Consider the following 23,655-nt stretch of genomic DNA (forward strand, 5'->3'; position numbering starts at 1 on the left):
TCCACTTTGCGTGGGAAGTTTTAAAATTTAAATGCATCATCCCCACTAAAAAAAGGGAAGTACATGGTAAACTTAAGTTATCTCTTTACAAAATAATGACTGTTTTTATTTAATTTTAGGATTCTTTATTTTAGAACCCTGTTCTTTGTTTTATTGCAAACAATAAACTTTGCTGGTTTCATTTGAAGGGAACATTTATCTGTCAGCAGGAGAGGAATGAATGTAACAAGTTCTATTATGTTCAACTATTCTCTCACCAATTATTTCTCACACTAAATATAAATGTTTTATTTCAAAGAAATTTTACCAAGAATAACCTTACAAAAAGTTCTTTTATTTGTGTTCTATGCCTTGGAAACAAAAAGCTAAATAGACAGTGAATTGCTAATAATTGCCACCTTTTCGGCACTGGTCCTAATATGTGGAGTTATATTTACTTCTATTATTTAGCATAGAAGAAAATGTCCCGTAAGTAAAGGACAAAAAATAATAGTAATTTGGGCCTGCATGTGTAACTTCACTATGGTTACCACTGCTGAACAAGTCACACTGATCTGAAACTCAATGGGAAACCAATCAAAAAGCTAGTTATCACCCAGAAAGCCAAACTGGAAAAATCTATCTAAAGGCATCATTCAGAGTTCTCTTCTGCACCAATGGAATTTCAATTTCACTAATAAATTACTTAGAAAATAGAGCAGATTCACTAATAAGACATCCTGAAACCAGTATTCTCGGATGTTAGCAGTGTGTAAAAGAGGCAAGAGTGAAAACACCACGAGTCTAGGCCTTAGATTCTCCTTCCCCCACCACTAGCTTAATTTCTGGGACCCAGCTGCTCCATCTACTTAATACAAACTGTAATATTACCTGCCCAAACTGAAGAGATGAGCAAATATTTTCTTGAATTCTAACCCATCATAATTAAGAACATGCTCTTAGAAGTCTAACCTCTCTTAGAACTATGACTCCATCCTGCATTGCCCTGTAACTTTGAGAAGTGCCTGTGTCTCAATTTCTTTATTGGTAAAACAGGGATAATAGTAACTGTAACCTCGTTTGGATTTGGGCAGGATCAAATGAATTAGTACATGCAAAGCCTGGTATATCGTTAAATGTTAAACCATCATACAAAGCATCGTTACCAACACCAGCAAGGTCTGTCATGGGTAGTGGAATTCAAGAAACACGTGACTGGTTGACATTTCAAAGTCTCCTTTATGATAAATAGTAGCACTATATTAATAATAGCATCAATGAGTATATTTAGAAATACTTAACAACTGCAATAAACTCCGCTGACACCATCCTAAGTATATGGCACCTGGCCAATGCAATAAACAGTAATAAGAAAATGTGATGAGCTGATTTATGAGCTTGAAATAAATAACAATTTCCACAAGGCATACTCTCTCTCCCAAATGCTTAAAACCACGTTTGAAAATAAATTTTTAACCATGAGCAAAGGATGATTTGATTATTTCTGAGGAGAACAAGTTTGTAAAATCATGAAAATTTAAGAGACAGCCACAAACTACAATGGAGAACCACTGAATTTTTCAGAAAAGTTAAATAACTGAGAAAGGCTGCTCTTCACAAAGGTGTTCAATGTAAACAAAACAAGGGGCAACAGATGAATGGAGACATCAATGATATGCAAATCGCCCCCCCCCTCCGTCCCACCACATCACCAGCACTGTCATTTGCCCCTTGGATAGACAATCCCAATTTTGAAGAAGAGACACTTTAAGTAGTCAGAACAAAAAGAAAAGCTATGCTTGCTACAAGAAAAGTTACAAGGGGAAAAAAGGCATCCTCGAACAAAATTTCAATGGCCTATACTTTAACAATATTGTGTTTCTCTGAAAATAAGACCTAGCCGGACAATCAGCTCTAATGCGTCTTTTGGAGTAAAAATTAATACAAGACCTGGTCTTATTTTACTATAATATAATATAACATCGGGTCTTATATTAATTTTTGCTCCAAAAGATGCATTAGAGCTGATTGTCCGGCTAGGTCTTATTTTCGGAGAAACACGGTAATAAGCTAAAAATGAACAACATAAAAAAAATTCCCCAATCAAAATATTTATGTAATAACTTCTATATTCAGCCTTTGATGTTATATACATAACAAATATTTAAAAGAGCATTTTTTTAAATTTTTTGTGATGATTTTTATATTTACAATATTTTACTTATGGAAAATAGGGGCTCAACTTAAAATTGGTGAATTACAAGTTTTGTACATGGTAATTAACTAAGCTATAGACTCAGGGTTGCCAGTATTCCATTCAGAGAGCAAGAACACATATTAAATATACTGGTGCTGAAAGATCTGAGCTCACAGTCAGCTAAGGATTGGTGAGGACTTTCCTGACACTGGGGAGGCCCACAGCTACGTGCCCGCAATGACCAAAAGAAGTAATGTGAGAGAAATCCAGTCAATTAGACTCCTGTTCTCTGTTACTGAGACTGACACAGAACCAGTAGACAGATTAATAACCGAGGCCCTTATTTCATATTACTTAAAGACAACCAGAACCTGACAAACTTCCTTTGGTCTATTAATTAAACCAGAAAAAGCTTCCAGGACAAAGATAAAAGTACTTGACATCTGAATTTATCAACTACAAAACTAATGAAATGTACCAAATGGCCATAAACTGTATCGGCATTATAAGCCCTGACACTATGTAAGGTAGTGCTCATGGAATTCGAACAAAAGGTTTAGAGAGGAAAGGAAGAATATTTTTTATCTCCTTTTTACTCAGATCACCGCATAAAACAGCACAAATACTGCCTATGCAGACCCAAGCCACAGGAAGACTGACGGCCTCCTTGTCACAATCCCTGCGCAGTCCTACTTCTAGGCCTAAGTGGAATGAGCATTTCACACACTACTGTAGAGCTATCCAACTGTGGCCAGTCTATGGCTGACACTTACATAGAGCACAAATATAAAATTCCAAGCAATTTATGCATAATAGACACAGAGGGTGCCAAAAAATGTACACATATTTTAAGAAAGGAAAAAACGGTATTAAAATTGTAATAATACATACCAATGACAAAAGATGAATACAAGTCATGTGTATACATTTTTGGGGCACCCCTCATATATAATACACATATACATTTTACACACACACACAGCCAGCAGTCCTGAGAGATAACCAATATTTCCCATTTTACCGTAGAGGAAACAAAGGTACAGGAATGTTTAGTAACTTGTCCCAAGTCACACAACCAAAAAGCTGCAGCTACAGCTGGGAATTGAACCCAGACAGTCTGGTTCCAGAGTCAGTAGTCTCAGACCTGATAGCCTACCTATCTGAATACCACCTTCTGTAACTCAAATCACCGCTTCTCACAGATTGCTGTGACCACTGCAAGCCAGACTACTTTCTTCCTGTTCTAAATCCTCACGACTTTTAACTGGGCAATTCATCTGCCATTTACTATTTAACCTTATAGTAATATATAGATGGTATATTTTTCCTATGCTTTCTGGAGTTCTTATCTATTATTTTCTTAAGTTGCTAGTAAATAATTTGCCTCCCCACAAAAAGTGTATATTCCTTTCCAGTAAATACTCCTTTGCATCCATCGCAACCCCTAGTAGTGTTATATGCACAGCAGTAATAAATAAATAAATGTAACTAAATTTATTGCATTCATGCATTTAATCCTCAAATACCCCATAAATTATATATTACAATCACAAATTACAGGTAAAGTAAACTACTACATGGGCTCAAAAATTACCATCTACTTACTGAATGAATAAATGATTTAATGATCAGTAGCAACAGATCCACTGGCATTCTCCTAACTTAAAAAATCGGAGCTTTCCACTATACACAATAGCCAAGATATGGAAACAACCAAAATGCCCATCGGTAGACGAATGGATTAAGAAACTGGTACATTTATACAACGGAGTATTACGCAGCCATAAAGAAGAATGAAATCTTACCATTTGCAACAACATGGATGGACCTAGAAAACGTTATGCTAAGTGAAATAAGTCAGACAGAGAAAGACAAATACCATGTGATCTCACTTATATGTGGAATCTAAAAAGAATAAATGAACGAACTAATCAGAAACAGTCTCAGAAACATAGAGGAAAAACTAAGGGTTGCTAGATGGGGGGTAGGGATAAGGGGGAAGGTGAGGAGATTATTAAGCACAATCGGTAACCACAAGATGGCCACGGGGATACAAAAGTCAATTTGGGAAATGTAATCAATAATGTTGTAAAGATTTGGTAGGGTATCTGATGGATACTTGTCTTATTAGGGAGACCACCTCAGGGATGATGTAGATGCCTGATCACTGCACTGTACAACTGAAGCTGAACAATAATGAATGTCAACTAAAATTTTATTTACATATATATGTATGTGTGTGTATATATATATATATATTTACAAGAAGTGGAGTTCAGCATTAGGAATAGAGACAGTGGAAATGTAATGGCTGTGTGCGATGTCAGAGAGGTAGTGGATGGGGGAGGGCGTTATCACTGTGTGAGGGGTATAAATGATAAATGTCTAACTATTACATTGTTTGTACACCTGTAACTAATAAAAAAATAAATACAAAATAAAATTGAATTAAATTTTTTTTTTAAATCGGAGCTCTCAAAAACAAACAACTTAAACTCTTAAGAATTAGAAAGAGAAGATTTAATCAAGATATAAGACTTCATCTGAACAACAAATAACATAAAATCTCAGGCACCAGACACAAAGAAAGAAGGGCTGCCCCTGGTGACAAATCAAAGCACTGGTGTCTTCAGGGAGATACATCCCTACTGTGTAATTTTGCATTTTGTTTATTCATCTGTCTTTTGCAAAACTACTTAATGCACTTGAAACTAAAAAGTATCTATGACATTCCTACCAACATGTACCTATAACTGCTACTGTTCCAACCGTTTTCTCCTATCAGCACCACCTATCACCTGTATACTGAACCACCATTGCTGTTTTCTGAATACCAATTATATGCTAGGAACTGGGCTAGGCAACATACATCTGGTAGCTCTTACTCTATTGTCACAATACCTCTATAATTCCCCACTTCACAAAGAAACTGAAACTCAGAGAAGCTATCTAATTTCCCAAAAGTAACACAGCTCACAGGTGTCCAAGACATATGCGTATGTCCATGTTTTTGACTAAAACTTTGTTCTTCCCACTGTCACTTCTCCACACTAAATATAGGTCAATACCATGTTGTATGACCCCAACATTTACATATGTCATGGATTCCCCCCCAGTTATTATATATAGTGTCTACACTTTCAGGATTAAACAATGAGTACTCATTGAGGTCAAAATATTTGTTTAAAAAAATGCATATGCTTTGTCTAAAAAATATGAATTTGGGGTGGCAGTTAGCTCAGTTGGTTAGAATGTGGTGCTAATAACACCAAGGATGCCGGTTTGATCCCTGCATGGGCCACTGTGAGCTGCACCCTCCTTAAAAAATAAATTAAATAAATAAATAAAATTAAAATATGAATTTGATTCTTAATAGAAATTTACTTATTACAAATACAATTATTTAAACAGGCTTGTCCACATCAGAAATTGGGAAAAGTGTCTCAAGGGGTTATTTACATGTTAATTAAATATAGTGTGATAAAGAGATCCACTGCTGTTACAGACCAGTATTTACATATTAATGAAATCTTGACTGGAAAAGACATTCTGTCATCAAAAGAATTATAGGGACTATTTCCCTGAGGTAATTCAACCATTGATAAGATGTTATAATCTTCTTAAGAATCACATGTTCTGAAATTATTGGTCAAGGTATTGGGTTGGCGCAAAAGTAATGCGGTTTTTGAAATTATTTTTAATCTTTTAAATTGCAATCACTTTTGCACCAACCTAAAATAAAAATTTGGAAGAAAATGAATAATGAAAGAAAAATCTCATCTCCACGAAGAGTACCACATGGTATCACTAGGTAATGCTGAATCTAAAACAGATTTTTTTAGGGGAACAAAATATTTTTTTTAAAAAGTACCCCTCAAACATTTCTCAATTTCAGATAAAAATCAGAAACTTTAAACAGTATTAAGCCACATAAAACATTGACAACTGTTACATACACACTAAAATGATAATGTAATTAAAATTATATTTTAAATAATTCCTTATTTCAGAACATATATCAGTAATGCCTCTCAAATTGTTTGCTCTGAAAGCAGGATAATATTCCTTTTTCTGCTTAGCTCATAAACATGCTATGAGAATTATATGTGAAACATAAAATCTGTTTGTAAATTTTTTTAAATGTTTCATACTCAATCATAAAATGTTTGTTGAATAAAAGAGGAAATGAATTAGTACACCTTCATCTCTGTAGTACTTTTCAGACTACCAAACATAACAAATATCAGTATCAACATACTTTCCAAAACCCACAAAAATTACTCTGAAGTTATATTTGTTTCTACATTCTTAATCAAAGAAATTGCCCTAAATCCACTGTGTTGCTTTAAATAAACAGACAGGGAAGAAGTAATTGTGTCAAGGCCCAGCATGCCCCCAGTGCCAGGAGACACACCAGCCAACTCCCCCACTGCCAGCCCTGACCCTGCGCCCAGACAGTAGAGGGGGCCTAGAAGGCCTTTCCTTCCTGGTCCAAACACCAGATTATTCTTGCATTCAGAAGCTGCCAACAGATCCCATTCTGTAAAGCAGTCTCTGTACTCCTCTCTATCAGCAGTCACCGTGAAGCCAAATACTTATTTCAAGCCTAAAATACAAACCAATGTATTGTTCTTTGCTCAGAGGAGTTCAGAAATAAACTGCTCATATGGGAATTGAATTTTGATTAGGTAACTAATCAACTTTTCCATTTTAAAGGGAAGAGAAACATTTTCGTGTTTCCTGTGGGAATCAAAAAAGTGAATGCAATGCTCCAATCTTTCCATAATATTTCATGATCAAGGCTACCGTTTAGGTGATATTTCATTGCAACAACCAAATTTGGTGGAAATAGAATGCCCAATAAAAACTGCATTTCAAAAATCTCAGGGAAGAAAAAATAAACCTCTATGAACAGGACTAGGCTACATAAAAACATAAAATGAAATTCATGCTGTTTACCGGAAATCCTCTGTACTAATTCATTTTCAACTAACAAATTAATTGGGAACATCGTTTGTTCCCCATGACTAAACAACATGATACAGGTGAAAACCGAGTAGGTAGAATAACTTCACATTAAGTACTTACTCAGATGACTCTTACCGATTCAAACTTCCAAACATCAGAAACACACTCAACCTTCCAGGCCTAGCTCAAACCTTGCTCTTACTGATTTACTTCCTGTGGAACAGAAAGTCACCTCTAAACTTATCTACACTCCTCTATGACACATATTTTGATTTTATGGCAGCTCTATCTATACCTAACCTATCTGATCTTCCTTCTAGATTCTAATTTATCTGTGGACAGGACCATTTCTGATACATATTTGTATCTACCTGTTTCATGTAATGCAATGCAGTCATTTATATGGCACATAAGTATTCCCTAGATTTTTGTTAAAATAACAAAATTTTCTATGACTCAGTCACCATCTTTAAAGTGTTCTTTCAATAAAAATGAACAAAGCATTTAGAAATGTTTTAATTTTTAAATCAGTTTCACATGTACTCATCTCAAAAAAAACCCCCACAAACTAATATAAAAGATCAAAACATGACTAATTTGAAAGTGAAAGTGTAGTAAAAAGTAAACTCCTATCTACCTTCAGTTGTGAAGAACAAGAATAATGTCATCTGATCTTTTTAAAGATAAATTCTTTAGTAGTGATGTAAGTTATAAAGTAAATCAATTTCCCTTAAATTAAATTTATCCTACTGGGAATTTTAATAAAATGCATATTAATGTTTTGCTTTTATGACATATTTACCCAAATCCAAGATTTAAAAAACAAGGCATCAGAACAGATATCAGAAGTTCCCTTCAGTTTGGATATCCTACTTATCAAAAGATGAAAATAAGACATTCTCCATAAGAAGTCAAGCAATAATGGTGACGTAACCTCCCATCTTAATTTACCGGCATCCTTTACTTTAAGAAATACTTTTGCAACAAAAATAGGAACACGACCCACAGATGGCAAGCCACTCTAAATCTTATTTAATCGTAATATGAATTTCACTAAAAGTGTATCATGCCTTGAGGACATTATGTTAAGTGAAATAAGCCAGTCACAAAAAGACAACTACTGTATAGTCAAATTCATAGAGACAAAAAGTAGAATGGTGGTCGTCAGGGGCTGGGTGAAGAAGAAATGGGAAGTTATTGTTTAATGGACATAGGGTTTGTTTCCGAAGATAAAGAGGGTTCTTAGAATTGGCTGCACAACAATGTGAATGTACTAAACACTACTAACCTATACACTGAAAACGGTTAATACAGTGAAGTTTCTTAAGTGTATTTCACAATTAGTCTCCAGGACAACAGCAGTTTCTGAATGTGGGACAAGGTACAAATGACATAAATCAGGTTCACACCTTATATGATCTAAACAACCGGATTTAAAATTCTTCACTCGGTCATTTTTTAATCTTTAACAATGTGCCACATAAATTATTGTGGAACTAAAGGTATAGAATGATTCATCAGAAGTCAGCAAATAATTCATCCAATCACAAATTCAGACAAGAAAATGGGAGTATCTAACACATCCTTCCATGGCTCACATAGGCACACTTGTTACAGCACACTTTTCATAGTCAAACTTCCAATCATCAAATAATCTAAGCTTAGATAGTCACAAGCAAAGAAACTACCAAGTTACTATAGTAACAGCTTTGCTAGTATGATGAAAAAAATGAGGTGTTCTGGATAGTTTATTATTTTTTCTTTAAAAATATAAAGAAAAGCATTGTTTTTTATTATTAGTTTCAGGTGTACAAGAAAACACAGTGATTAGACATTTACACCCCTCATAAAGTGATAACCCCAAGAAATCTACTAGCCATCTGACACCGTACATAGCTATTACAATAGTATTGACTATATTCCCTATGCTTTACTTTACAACCTGTGACTACATATATATACATATATATATGTATATATGTATATGTATATGTGTATATATATATGTATATGTATATGTATATGTATATATATATATATACGCATATATATAAGTTTTTCATTATAGCTGACATTCAATATTAGTTTCAGGTGTACAGCATAGTGGATATACTATTTCCCGGGTATCACCACTTACACAATAAAAAAATTTAAATATTGCAATATCTCAAAATATACTAAATGTAACTCAATCTTTCCTTGTTGATTCAGGACATAATCCAGGAACATAAATATGAGTATCAATTTTCACTATGTAGTAAATGCATGTGTCAAAGAATTTACTGACTGACTGATATTAAACAGAGTTCATCTCCATGTATTAAAAAAAAATAAAAAATAATAAAAAATAATAAAGTCTACACGCAATGTTGTACCCTGCATCAGATACTGAAACAGAAAAAGGATGTTAGGGGAGAAGCTGGGTAAATCCAAATACATATGTAGTTTAGTTACTAGTATGGTACAATCAGTTCTGCTATAATGTTTTGAAAATACAGATTGTTCCAATGAATTGATATACTAGGGAACAACTTGACTGTAACACAAATTGTGTGTTTGCTAATGCACAATTTCACCCACAATAAACATTAGGTGAACACAGAAAACTGCATTCAGCTGCGCCGCGCCACGTCACGTTAAGTGCACATGGACACACAACCCAAACATGTACCAGTGACCTCAGTTGCTGGAGTGTTAGGAGCCACTCCCACCCACATCTGGTATGACAATTTCCCTCAGATTTCTAATCACCCGCTGCCTCCACTTCCCAATAACACATAAGCTGCAACTCTGCCAACCGACTTCCACAAGCAAAGTCTTTTTCAGGTCTTTTCCAAGATAAAGTACCCTATGTTAGTATTTATGTGTTTCTGAACCATGTAACACAAAGAGAACTTTTGGGATGATTTTTATGAGGTTTATAACTTTGTTCCACTGCACAGAGTTTTTGAATGCTGGGCTTAACCCCATTTTCCCCATAAACCCTGTGGTTTTCCTGCACAGTTTTGCATAGCGCAGTGACTTTTAGGAACACATGTGTCACTTTATATGCAGAATTGACTATTCCAGCAGTAATTTCTTAGTTTTGACAAATGTGCTATGATTATGTAAGATAAGAAGGGTAAGCTAGATGAAGGGTACACAGGAAGTCTCTGTATTATCGCTGCATGTTTTCTGTAACCTTAGAATTACAGCAATAAAAAGTATAAAACAATAAACATATGACATGTATAAGTATCCGGGACCAAGGCCTCAGCATGGGATGCCACACTAATAACTGCTAGCACGTAAGCAGCACTTCCATGGTGCCAAGCACTGTTCACGGTGTTTCACATACATGAACATATTAACCGCTCTCACGACACTATGAAATAAGTGGTATCATCACCACTTTCCAGGCGAGAATCCTGAGGTGCAGTTAGGAAACTTACCCCAGCTCATGAATCCAGGCACCCCGGTTCTAGTATCAGTGCTCTGGCCCCTGTGTTGTAACTCTCTACACAGACAACTGTTTAAAACACAACATTTAAACTAGATTGCTGTCATCATTCTGGAAAGGTTTTACAATGGGAAAAGAGTCGTAAGTGAAAAATCTAAACAATCTTCTAAAACGTACTGTATCACACCTGAAACTAATATAATATTGAATGTCAACTGTAAATGAATAAAAATCAATAAATAAAACGTGCTATAAACATCAAAATACCAAAAGTCCAAAAAAAATATTTATTTTTCTTTATGAAAAATTTCTATTACCACAAATTGTGCAAACTAATAAAGGTAAAAAATGTCACTTTTCTCCCTAAAAAGTGTCAACTAGAATATAAAGTGCAAATGTTTTATAGCAATGACAAACTAGGGATAAGCAGTTAATAAAAAGATGTATCATCTCTGACAGAAAATGTAATTTCAAAATTTCACAAAACTCAGTCACATTTCATCAATGTCAAATACACAGGATGGTTTCTGAGTGACAATATAAAACACAAAGTAGCACGTACCATCCAAGTTTCCCAGCAAGCATATCCTAACATTTGCTTGAATCAAAATTGGCCAACGCAAAAATTCTGGCAATGGGATCTCACAACGTGGTAGTTAAACGGTCCTTCTGACATAACTTACGATTGCTTTCCAAAATATTACACAGCTCGAACTCTGAAAAGTAAAGCCCCACCTACGCTTCCCTGTATGCTCGTTCATCCTGGACAACTTACTGAGTTACTGCTTTGTACCAAACACTCTTCCAGGCACTGAGGCTCATTAGGGGGCAAGACACAAACTCCTTACCCTTGTGGGATTTATATTCATTCATTCATTTCTTCATTCATCCAGCAAGTATTGACTGAGTGCCAACAACGTGCCAGGCACTATTCTAAGTGCAGTGGGTAAGGAAGGGAACAAATGACAGAAATCCTTGTCCTAGTGGAGCTGACATTTTAGAAGGGCAAACAGAAAATAAATAAGATAATTAAGTAAAACCCAAACTACGGTGGGTAGTGATAAATGCTAGGGAGAAAATAAAGCAGGAAATAAGGATCTAAAGTGAGGCTGAAATTCTAAATAGAATGGCCACAGAACATCAGATTAAGTGGAGAGGACAAATAATAAGCATATCACATGTGAGGTGCAGTTGCTGTGAAGAGCAGGAAACTGGGCTAAGGGCAAGAGAGTGAGAAGGAGGTGGAGGCTGTCTGACCAAGCAAGGTACGAAGGCCTTTTTGAGGAAGTAGCCTTTGAGTAGAGACTCGGAACCAAGTAAGAGGCCGAATCACGTGGAGATCTGGGAGACTGGCACACCAGGCAGGGGCAAACTAACCTCAAAAGCCCTAGGCGGGAAAAGGCACGGCATGTTCAAGGGACAGTAAGAGGCCTATGTGACAGCGGCAGAGAGAGCAGGGGACTGTGAGCAACTGTCCCAACAGCCAGCTGAAGACTGTACAGTTACACAGCCACCTGCATTTGGGAGTCATACAGCTCAAGTTTAGTGACTTGTTTCAAATCAATTCAACAGATTATTAAGAAGTGATTATAACTTGCAAAATACAAGTCGGGGGCTGAAGGGAAGGCAAAGCAGGATGAAACACAGGCTCTGCCGCTGTGTGATGGATACATACTCTCACAGCAGAGCAAGGCACACACACAGAAAGCTCTACAGCCCTTCAAGGAAGTAAGTGAGGAAGTGTCAAGATCATTCTACCAGTTTTTCAAGCATTGCAACTGAGGAGAAAAAAGAGAAAGCAGAAAACGCTGCAGATTTATTTAGAATCCTTCCAACTCTTATTTCTTCCTCAGTTTGAAAGCATGATGCTGTGAGCAGGAATTCTTGTTACTTCATAAAACATACTTCTGATGAAGAGCAACTGCATTTTATTCATTTCGAAATCCCTACCCTCATGCCAGGCACAGGACGGTGCCCCGCAGATGGTGAGTGGGTAAGCAGAGGAAGCATGCACGCGTCAGCAAATCAGACACTTGGCGTTCGCCTGGCCTAATGGTTCCAAGTGACTTGAAAATGAATACCAAATGTTCAAAGAACACATTTCCACACAAAAGAGTTTTTGTAACTGCATCTTATTGACCTATACGTCCATTAGAGTAAAACTGTGAATAGGGCAAAAGAGCGCAGGCTTTAATATTGGGCTAAAATAGCAACTGAATCTTTCAGGCCATTGGCACGTTGGTGACACACTGACCTGGGGCACCTCCCATGCTGACAGGTGAAAGCACACTCGCTGTACTCCCTTCAGGACATCCTTTAATCCCCCTTTTAAATGGGCACAAGATGGACGTAACTTACCTAGTTAGCAACCATTTTCAGAGAACCGACTCCACTCTATACCCTGGGGATCCAAAGGTAAGGAAGAGATGATCTCCGCCTTTAAGAGTTAGTTTTGGGTTTAAAGCTGGTGTTTGTTAAAGAAGGGAGCAAAAGGGAGAAAGGCGAACATAAAAATGATGGAATATAACATAATATAAAAAGTGGTAGATTACAGGAATGAACAAAGAATTATGAGAAGAAAGGGAAAGGAATAACTTACAGAAGACCTCACAGAAGAGGCTAGGCCTGAAACATAACTGTGGTTTTGCTTTGCAGTCACATAAAATTATAAGGCGATAGAGACATTACTATTAAAACCTATTGTTCTTTCTCACCCTTTCTAACTAGAGCAAATGTCTACTCAATGTAATAGACTTTGAGAAACAAAGAACAAGAACAACAACAACAACAAAAAATCTGTATTTTCTCAATGTGTTATAAATGAATATAATTTAAGGACCCATAAGAAATCAGTCTTTTCAAAGTTTGTCTAAGCAACATACCCCAAAACAAAGATTCAAAGTAACTTTATCTGCTGATTATCTTCTGCTGGAATATGGTATACCTAAAGTAGTTATCACAATTTAAATGAGTTGATGGAGGGCCCCATAAACAAACCATAGGGCATTCAAAGATAACATAGCACTGGGCATTGCATAACTATTCTGTGAAGCAATTCTGAAATTTCAGGTTAAAATCAAATGTTCACCTGAACAGTCATCAAGAAGACAATAAGAATAAATGCACTCAAATCTAAGGAAAAATTACCTTTAAAATAAATTTTAAGAGACAGTAGCCCTTTATATTCACAATTTACAGTAGAAAAAGTCATTGCCATTCAGATTAAATCTATTTTGCAAAGAGGTAGAAAAACAATTATATGCTGAAATATTTATAAATACATATTTATAAAATACACTTACATATCACTACTCAGATATAAAACAATCTTTTTTTTAATGAAAAGGGCATCCCCAACTTTTTGTTCACTTTTATCGTAATAAAACTTACTTTTTTCCTACTAAAAGTAGTGTAAATAAGGAACTTGTTTATAACTTATATTTTTAGAGCCTACTGACCTACAACTATAAATAAATGTAGGTTCAAATCCTGGCTGCCCTTATATAGAGTTTAACATACTAATAAGATTGCGAATCTCAGCGTTCTGGAATAGCGGAATACCAAAGCGTTTGGGACCAGATATAAGTACGTGCCAAATACACAGCAATTACTCTATAAATGTTGGTCATGTCATCAACATCTAAGCCTACAACTACGACACTAGATTGAGGTGGTGGGAAAGAAATGAAAACGTCAAATAATCCCCAGTTCCAACAATGTCCCTTCATTGTACATTTCCAGTAGCTAAAGGTTGTGACAATGATTTCAATCAGATGTCACAATCTCTTCCAGTGCTTTAGTTTACAGATTTCGTATATATCAGTTCATCTGTTACTAAAAATATGCACTATGAATAGTAAGACAGGGATTGTCAATTCACTTTAAAGATGAGTAAACACAGATTCAGAAAGGATAAACCATGCAACTGATGACTGGGCCACAGACACTAGTGGGCTAGTTCACTGCACCTAAACAGTCTCACAAGCAGATACTCTCGCCTTCTGCCTCCATGTAACTGACCAGCAAGGTATGCTCCGCCCTCCCCGCCTCCCTCAGGCCTGAGCTGATGGCCTATCCATCTCTGAGCTATGCACCGAGGCAAATAAATACATTTTCTGGCCTACAGAAGCCCACCAGGTGGTAAAACTGGGAATTAATGGATGCAGTTGGCTTAGCGACTGTCACACGTTACAACACAATTACCAAACAGCCTTGAACTGAGATAAGAATCATTAGCCTAATGACTAGCAAAGTGGTACTTTGACTTCCCACTTGTCTTTGTGCCTCTGAAGTTTCATAGGGAGACAGAGTTGTTGAGAGGAGAATTCAGACATCACGGATCCCCTGGACCTACTACCTAATATTGTCAGAACTACACCTCAATTTCTAAAAGATATAACTAATTCAAACAAATATTGCTATCCTAAAACCCTGTTCTTAGCCAGAAAACAGTACATATTGAGTACACAGCAGTGAAATCAGGAGGCTTTCAAAAAAAGGAAAGTTCATGCCCATTAAGTTAGGGTGATCCTGTTTATGCTAAACAAACTTTGGTTTCAGGATTACTTAAAAATCAGTCAGAAATAATTTTATAATCAGAAAAAAATGTCTAAACAGATTACATTAAAATTATTTTTCAATTTAAGTTGTTCAGCATGAAACAAAAAACTGTTTTAATTTAGAAAGAAGGAAAAATTCAGTTAAAAAAGTCACATACCAAGCTTCAGGCAGCAAAACAGAATATTCATGTGGAGAGGTGGTCTCCGGGAAGTTGGAGAGAATCGCGAGGCGATGAGGAAGCAGGTCTGGTCCGTGGTAAGTGAACAGGATCTGCAGGGCTTGTACGTTACTTTCCTACACAAAAGGCAAGGGTGCATTTCCAATATGAACTTGAGGAATAAAGGAGTGATTTTGTATGACTTTGTATTCAAAAACTTGTAGCGGATCTTTTTATGCACTTCTGATGGGAAATATTTTGAAATATTCCTGAGTCTTACTAATCTGTATCATGTTTCTTAATCTCATGCTATAAAAATAAATTATTTTTAAAACTCAGGATGAATAAATTTTTTGTAAATAAGATCCCATTTTCTGTACATGTATTAATACTACAACAAAAAGGAAATTCAATGGTATATGTATGCTATAACAGTAACAGCATGGCTCAAAGATTTAGAAATTGTTAATAACCATAATTGCTTGATTTACGAAAAAAAATTACCCGAGCATAATTTCTTGCTGAGAGAACAATATTCTGATTTCTGAACTTCTTAAAGAATTCAGCATCATATCTCTGTTCAGATGCATGAGACACTCCTAGGATTTCCTGAAGGGAAACAACGATTTAACGAAAAGGCTTTAAATATCGATGACAAGAAAATATTAAAAACCTGTACAATTCTGCCTACCTAAATAAGGCCTGAAATAACTAAACTATCAACTGTTAACTAAAGTACTACATTTACATTCTTCCCTTTATTTTGAAAATGGCTATGTTTATAGATGCTGATCCTTTTTTTTTTAAATCAAGAAGTAAGTAAGACAGGCAATAAAAATGTAATTACAGTAGGACAACGAAAACACCACCTGGTGAAAACAAATAAACAACTTATACCTGGCTGCCCATTATGAGCACCTGACACACCTGTATGAGAACTCTGCAATGACCTGACTGCTGCTCGAATGATCTTTATGAAATGTAGAATGAACCATTCACCTGTGCAACAAATATTGATTGAGTGTCCACTATATGCTAGGAGCACTGGGGCAGGCCACGGTGATACAATGAACAGTATATGGACCCTGCTCTCCAAGTAGCTTAAAATTCAGTAGGAAAGAGCAAAGGGAAAGCGAGGAGGGGAGCTAAAACAAGTTCCGGGAGTTTAGGCAGGGCAGGCTTCTCAGAAACAGCTGAAACCCAAGCAGAAAGGACAAAGAAGGGTTAACCAGGGCAACTGCAAGTGAGGCCTCCCTACTGCGATGTATGTATGACTCAGGGCTCACGTCTGTCACATTTAATGCTGAGCCCCAGATACCCAGCATACAGCCTTTCACATCAGTAACTAATATTATTAACTGAACTAATTTACTGCGATAGGAAAGAGGGAAGAATGAGGACATTTAGAGGAGGCAGGAGAGGGAGGATGGAGAGTGAGCAGTTAGTTCACTTGCAAACGTGCTGAGTTTGGACCTACAACACATCTGAAAGGAGCTACCCTACCCAGTAGGCAGGTGGATGCACAGGTGAGTTCTCGAGTAAGACATGAGTGAGGCATATGATGCAGAGTTCTTAATACAGAAGTGAACATGGTTCCAAGGGAAGTTAAGTGGGATGAAATAAAAGGAGAGTGAGGAATAGCATCATTTAAAAGATGAGCAGGAAAAAGGGAAGCTGGTTCTGAAAAGTAGAAGGAAGAGCAGACAGAGAAGTAGGAGTGGAAAAACAATGTAGTGCCTCTCCACCTCCTCTTTCTTCTGTTCAATAAATTCTTCTTTACCCTCTACTGGTTCATCCCCATTGGCATACAAATAATGCCTCTTCGTTCCAGTAAAATAACAACCCTTAATCTTTTATGCCGCTCTTGCTACTACCATCTTCTCTGCTGCCCTCCACAAACAACTTGAAAGTGCTGCCCACAGCCAGTCCCCACTTCCCGCTTCCATTCTTCCCTAAGCTCAGTCAACCTTTGACAAAAAAAAAAAAAAAATGCAATTTAATTCAACTTCCACAGCATGAAAGACCTCTCAAAATATGGTCACAATTCATTCTAACCCTCTCTTCTACCTTTATTCTATCCCCTCCCCAGCTTGTCCAGTCCAGTCATCCTGACCGGCTCCTTTTGTCAAGGGCACACCTCTCCTTTCATGCTTCTAGGCCTTTCTTCATAAGCGCCTGATTACCAACACTGGCTACTAAATTAGAGAGACCTAGCTATGAATTCTTGCTTCCCATTTATTTAGACAAATCACTCACGTCCCCTAAGCCTCTGTTTCCATATCCCTAAAACCAAGAGGACAATAGTACCTGCCTCAGGATTGTTGGGAAACGACCTGGATTAAGTACAGACGACACTGGCTGACAACAAATGTGTTGGTATTTCTTCAGATAGTCTCTTACCTATTGGTTCCTTCAACAAATATTTACCGAGCTCCTCAACAAACCAGCTATCATTCTGAGCCCTGGGGATACTACAGCAAACAACACAAGACACCCACCTTTATGGAGTTTCCATTCAGCCCCCTAAATCTGCCTTCCTTTTTTTAAGGATTGGAAATAGCACTCCTGTTCCTTCCTATGTAGAGTCTTCTCGGGCATCCCCAGGAACAATGCAATGGTTTTCTCCATTACGCTCCCTCATCAATTCTTCATGTCTTAATTATCACTTATTGCCTCTATAACGAGGACTCCACAAGGACTGTTCCTTTGTCATCTCTCTACCTCCAGCACTGGCATAACATCTGGCATATAGTAGGCACTTATGTAAAATTTAAATGAATCCATTTTTATCTCATTTGTCACAGAATAAAATAAGCCATGTCCCATGATTAAAATGCAACGCCTATCTCTACCACTATCTACTGTTCAGCCATTATAGCGATACATCTTCATTTGTAAGTTTTTATAGCCAAATTCATCAATTTCATTTACTTTTCAAAAGCTTAATTCCCTTAAAAAGTGGGCTCAACAGATACTTAAAATGTCACTATTACTGTGTAGTAAATGTACTTACTACTGTCAAATAGGAAATAGCAATTCAATAACTAAAAAATAATGAAAGAAAATTAACTGCGTAGTCCCATACTGAACATTTTATGAAACTTTTCTTTATAAGATCTCATCAGTAAAACTAAGGCTAAGAGTAAAAAATGATCAACTATGTCTGTACTGACTTCTGCAGTTCACACCGTGCTTTTACGTATTCTCAAAATATCAGAACTCAGACATGATAAAAGGATATGCTTTCAAAAATACGCCCAGCCAACATAGATACCTATAGATAAAACTAGTAGGAAGTTTTTGAAACCTGTTTGGGTGAAACGATATACTCATAGCTATGGTTTCTAATAACCACAGAGATCGCCCTCTTTTGTCACTAACATTCTGTCGGAAAACATTTCTGTTATATTAGGAGGTGGGGAATCAAATGCTTTTGGGTTTGCTTCCAGGCATCAGAATTACAAAATATCTCCATTATTCTGGGGATGGGCGTCACATTATTGGGTGTGACATTTACTGAGTGCCTATTATGTAGCAGAGCCAAGAGCCAAGAGAGGTACTCCCACAGAAGGGAGGTGTAACAGACTGAGGAAGTAACTTGCAAGTGAAGTCAAACTTCAAAGGTTAGACATTTATATTAAATCCCAGGTAACGTCAGCTCTGAGGGTCATGTGAAAAAGCCATCTAAGCTATATATATTTATTGAAATGTTTCTCACACCTTTGACAGTACCTAAATTTACCTTATCATGCAGAGTGCTATTGAAATGCCCAACATGAGGACATGTTTGTGTCCCTGAAGAAACAAATATGAAGTATGCTTTTTTATGTTCAAGTGCCTAATTCTGGCCATAATTAGGATCAAAGTTCAACCAACTAAGTTCAACCCACTAAAAAATTATTAAAGTAAAATGAACCAGAAATATTCATATTAGGATTATTAAAACCCAGTATATACTATAATTTGGTACTGGTGACAGCTATACGTCATATAAAATCAAAATGTAAAATCAAAGCAAATGAAAAGGATTATAAATGTAGGAAACAGAAATACACTGCTGAGGCTAAAGCCTTCCTATTCCCTAGACCAACAAAACAACTTCTGGCCTTTCACAATCTCTAATTTTAACTAAACTGATATACAAGAGAACCTGCTTCTGTACAAAATGTATTTTTGCCACATAAGTAGCTCTGAAGACCAAGAACATCAGATATTAGGGAAGCCACAGCACTGACAATGACAGATCAAATGACTGTAATTGGTTTGATTATAACTACTCACCTCGTATGTTGCGAGCCGATCTAAGTAGGTTAATAATTTCAGTCTACAGCGGCAGAGTTCCTTTTGTTCCAGTGTCAACCTGTTTTGAAGGACTGTATTAGGCCATTTATACTTACATCAGAGCACATTTCTCTAAGAATTAAAAATGGAATAAAAATGAGCAATAGTCCACTGAGCCCCAAATTCATGGCACAGTACACAAAAGCACAAGGATAAAATATTAAGCATACTTGATTTAAGTTGCTGAAATAATGTAGAGCGATTATCTCTAGTAAAGAACACACTCAGATGACTAATTATTTTCAAGAAATTACCAAGTGAACAGTAATAAATCATTTACTTTGAAAAGTTCACTAATTGAAGTAGTTTGCGTCTCTTCTCGAGTTCCTTCGCCTTTGTCTTCCCGGCAGGCTCTTCATCAGGTAGTGAAAGCTCCTCGTAGGAGATACCGTCAATGTCTGTGTCGCCAGGTAATGTGAATCTGTAAGAGAAAAAGAAAGCCCAACTCTATTTTGATTTTTATTTATTTATTTCAGGTAGTGAAAAGGTGCTATCCTCTACTTTGATGGATTTTATTATTAAGTTGATTTCCACAGAAAACAACCAATTATTTGAAAGAAAGCTTTTACTATTGTAAGTAAAGTGATCAATCTTTATATCTACAGGATAGGCAAAAAATCACCAGGTCCTCAGTAATTATAACATTTAGAAATTTTAAAAAATAAAAAAATTGAGAACTACTTAGGAAAACATGTGAGCTTAAATTCACCCAATGTGAAGAAAATGTTGCCCATTTACTGTCAGAATCCTTTATATTTAAGGTCTGAAAATGGTAATGAATGTCAGTCTCATTTACATCATTTATTTATCAGATATACTATCACATTTCTATCTCACAAAAAGTTCCAAATAGCTGATGAGCAATGGCACTTAGCAAATAACCTCGTTATTATTTTTATTAGCTGACATTTGTATGGTGCTTTCAAATTCAGGAGGTGTTTCCCCAAGATACATCATTGAACCACTCAAGGTAATTCTGTGAAGCAGCCAGTCTGATGCCACACATAAAGAAAGTGAATGAAGCCCACATTTGCCTAAGGGGGTTCATCGGACTGGCCAGCTCACCCAGGTATGTGCCTTAAGCCCACAGCTTAGAAATGGCCTGCATTCAATGTTTATAAAATTTGCTCTTTCTTTAGCATCACCAAGCTAGCATATGTAAACACATTTAACTTGAAGGAAAGAAAGCTGTGAGCTCAGATAAGAAGGCATCGATCAAGGCAACTGCTTCATTACAGAATAACCTAAATAAAGAAAAGCTTAGTCTTTTAAATGTCTTAGCTTAAAAGTTTTCACAAAGTCACCTTTACTTTTGAGTCCAAACCTGTCTGTGACCAACCTGCCGTCGTCCGCTCCTTTCCCTATTGCTAACAGAGCCTCCAGGTCCGTGCCCTTCAGTCCATACTGAAGCAGTTCTTTTGCAGCATCCACATTTTCAGGAACTCTTTCCAAACACTCATGAAGAACCCAGGATCGTTTCTTTATTTTACTCTGGATACAAAGAAAATAAAACACAGAGGCATTGAACAACCCACGACATCTGACAGCACCTCACAACTGCCTTCTAGAATTACAGAGCTGTACCTTAGGGAGTCTCGCTACCTAAGAATTTGGCTACAGGTAGCTGCTAAAGAAGGCCAACAGAAACAGCTAATTAATTCCCTGATGGTGACTAGAACTGGATGCAGGGAATGTGGTTCCAACTGCTTTCTTTCTTCTTCTAACGCACTACAATGAAACACAAACTCAGGACTCCTTACTGGAAACAGAAAAAGATCTTTCCAAACTTTTATAGTGACTCTTTAGTTTGCATTTGGGCTACATAATAGAGTAGAAAATAAAGCAGAAAGGGAAGATATCTCCTATTATAACAAACATGCTTAACTTTGAAAGAAAACTAATGAAGCATAGCACATCACAGTTTTGTATCTACTTGACCATGAGGTACCTCACAAAGTGTGGGTGACAATTTAAACATAAAAAGATGTGGTACGCTGTGCTTTAAAAAGACCAAGTCCTGTTCCTCCCTCCGAACTGCTTCCTCTGATTCCATGCAAAATCCCTGACTTGCCCTCTTGCGAGACTCATTGTGGTTACAAATGTGAAGTAAAATGTGACTCATCCCCTATAGCCTTGTACACATTCTAGCATATCCGCCCTTCCTTCCAATATCTCTTAACGCATTTCCCCTTCCCTGGTCTATGGCCGCCATGCCAGCCTACGTCAGAAACACCTAACACCTGGGATGCTGCAGGAGCCCCTTACGCTTCCAGGGTTTCCCACCACCACTCCCCTTCCACTCCAATGCATGTTCCACGCCATCTTCCTCTGCACCGACACAGTCCATGATAGTCCCCTATGACCCTAACACAAAAAGCCTGTCATCACAAGCTTTCAACATCCTCCTAAACCCAAATCAATGGTCGTTCTAACCCCATTTCACTACTGCGGAATGTCAGACCCTGCAGACTGGGTCACTTACAGAGCTCGTTTATCCATCCGAGAAATATTTACTGGACACCTACTGTGTGCCAGGCACTGAAGTAGACATGAGGAGACAGCAAAGATTAGGGCAGATTTAGTCACTGGCCTCATGAGTCAGGCTCATTTTCTTTCAATTTGCTCATATAGTTTGTCCCATTAAAGATCTCTTCCTCTTTTCTAACTCTAGAAGGTCTACTTTGAATCCTTTCAAATCCCTGCTAAAAACGTCTTCACTACAGAAAGCCTTCCGTGACCACGGGGTCTGTCTGATTGCTACCTCACTGGGTTCCCACAGCATTTGTGTGGAATCTTCTTGCGTGGTTACTTATACCCAGGCGCAAAGCGTGTATTCACAGTAAAGTGACAAGCTCCCTGAGAGCAAACACCATGTAAGCGGCTCCTCTGCCACTTCACCATCTTACTCTTAACTGCCTGTTTATTTAGCTGAATTGAGTCTTTCCCTCATAAAAAAAAAAAAAGTTCTTGCTTTTGTCGCTCTAAAACTTATCACATCCTTCAGAGACCAAAAGTGTCCTTTACTGAGTTCCAGAAAAAGCCATAAAATGGGTACACATGAACTCATGAGCTCACTGTCCTGAGTCACAAAAGCAGAAAGATAACACGGATTTGGTGTTCTGGTATTGTAAAGAAAATACTAGCAACTTTGTCTTCCTCCTTTACTTCATGTTCTCATGCTCTCTCATCGCAGATGTCGTACTTGGATTAACAGTTTATCTTCCTATTTGGTTGAAGCATCAACTTCTTACATACAACTTTTTACATATGGTTTTATTTTTAATTACTCATGTACATAAATCTGTAGCGAAAACAATTATTGTGACATTTTCCCAACATTTCTTAAAGTCGTCCTAAATACAAAGATATTTTCCTTTCTAAATGTCAGATGAGAAGTCCCACCCGTTTAAAAGCATGCCATAAATCCAACTACTTCCTCACAAAGGTGCCAAGGGTCTGAATATACAGGCTACATACAACTTTAACTGTGGTAGCAGGCAGCAGGAGGACTCCAATTGCAGGATTTACACCGAAAAGGGGTATTTGGGAAACTTAATATGTCAGTTACCTATCTATTGCCTCTCAGCTTCAAAGTCCTCTTCACAGCCAGCTATGGGATAGACAGCACTTCCCATTTGCCACTGACACAATATTAAGCTTTGTCAATAGAGGGCGCCAGAGGGCCACTGCAGAGGAAAAGGCTCTGGGTTTCTAGTCCTAAGTGCTCTGGTTCTTCTAGCTCCTATGGCTGGCTTGGCAAGTCAGGTAGGGGGGCATCCAGGGCACCTACTTCCCCTCTTCCTCCCTCTGAAGACAACTTCCCATTGAATTTCTCTTGTACTCCCATGGGCAGGTTCCTTCCCGGACTACACCGTGCATTCCAGTGGGAGTTTTTTTCTTTTCATTCCTGGCTGTTTCCTTATCTCCCAGTCTTGAGCTGCACACATTCTGGTGGGGGTGGGGGGGTCCTGCTTACCACTTTCTGGGGTTTTCTGACCCCCACCCCACCCCACC

At 37.3% G+C, this 23,655-nt stretch overlaps 1 protein-coding gene across 2 annotated transcripts in view; it reads right to left on the reverse strand.

The window, feature by feature from the left end:
* Positions 1-23,655, reverse strand: part of NBAS (NBAS subunit of NRZ tethering complex) — a 269,220-nt gene that overhangs the window by 176,157 nt on the left and 69,408 nt on the right. For both annotated transcript variants that reach the window (XM_019751941.2, XM_074331709.1), the window contains exons 17-21: positions 20,981-21,132; positions 19,922-20,062; positions 19,582-19,660; positions 15,805-15,909; positions 15,301-15,437 (exon numbers count right to left, since the gene is read on the reverse strand). In XM_019751941.2, the coding sequence (XP_019607500.2) occupies positions 15,301-15,437; positions 15,805-15,909; positions 19,582-19,660; positions 19,922-20,062; positions 20,981-21,132 (614 nt within the window). The remainder of the gene's footprint in view (positions 1-15,300; positions 15,438-15,804; positions 15,910-19,581; positions 19,661-19,921; positions 20,063-20,980; positions 21,133-23,655) is intronic.

This window comes from Rhinolophus sinicus, linkage group LG05 (assembly GCF_036562045.2).
Source record: "Rhinolophus sinicus isolate RSC01 linkage group LG05, ASM3656204v1, whole genome shotgun sequence".
NCBI classification, from domain to species: Eukaryota; Metazoa; Chordata; class Mammalia; order Chiroptera; family Rhinolophidae; genus Rhinolophus; species Rhinolophus sinicus.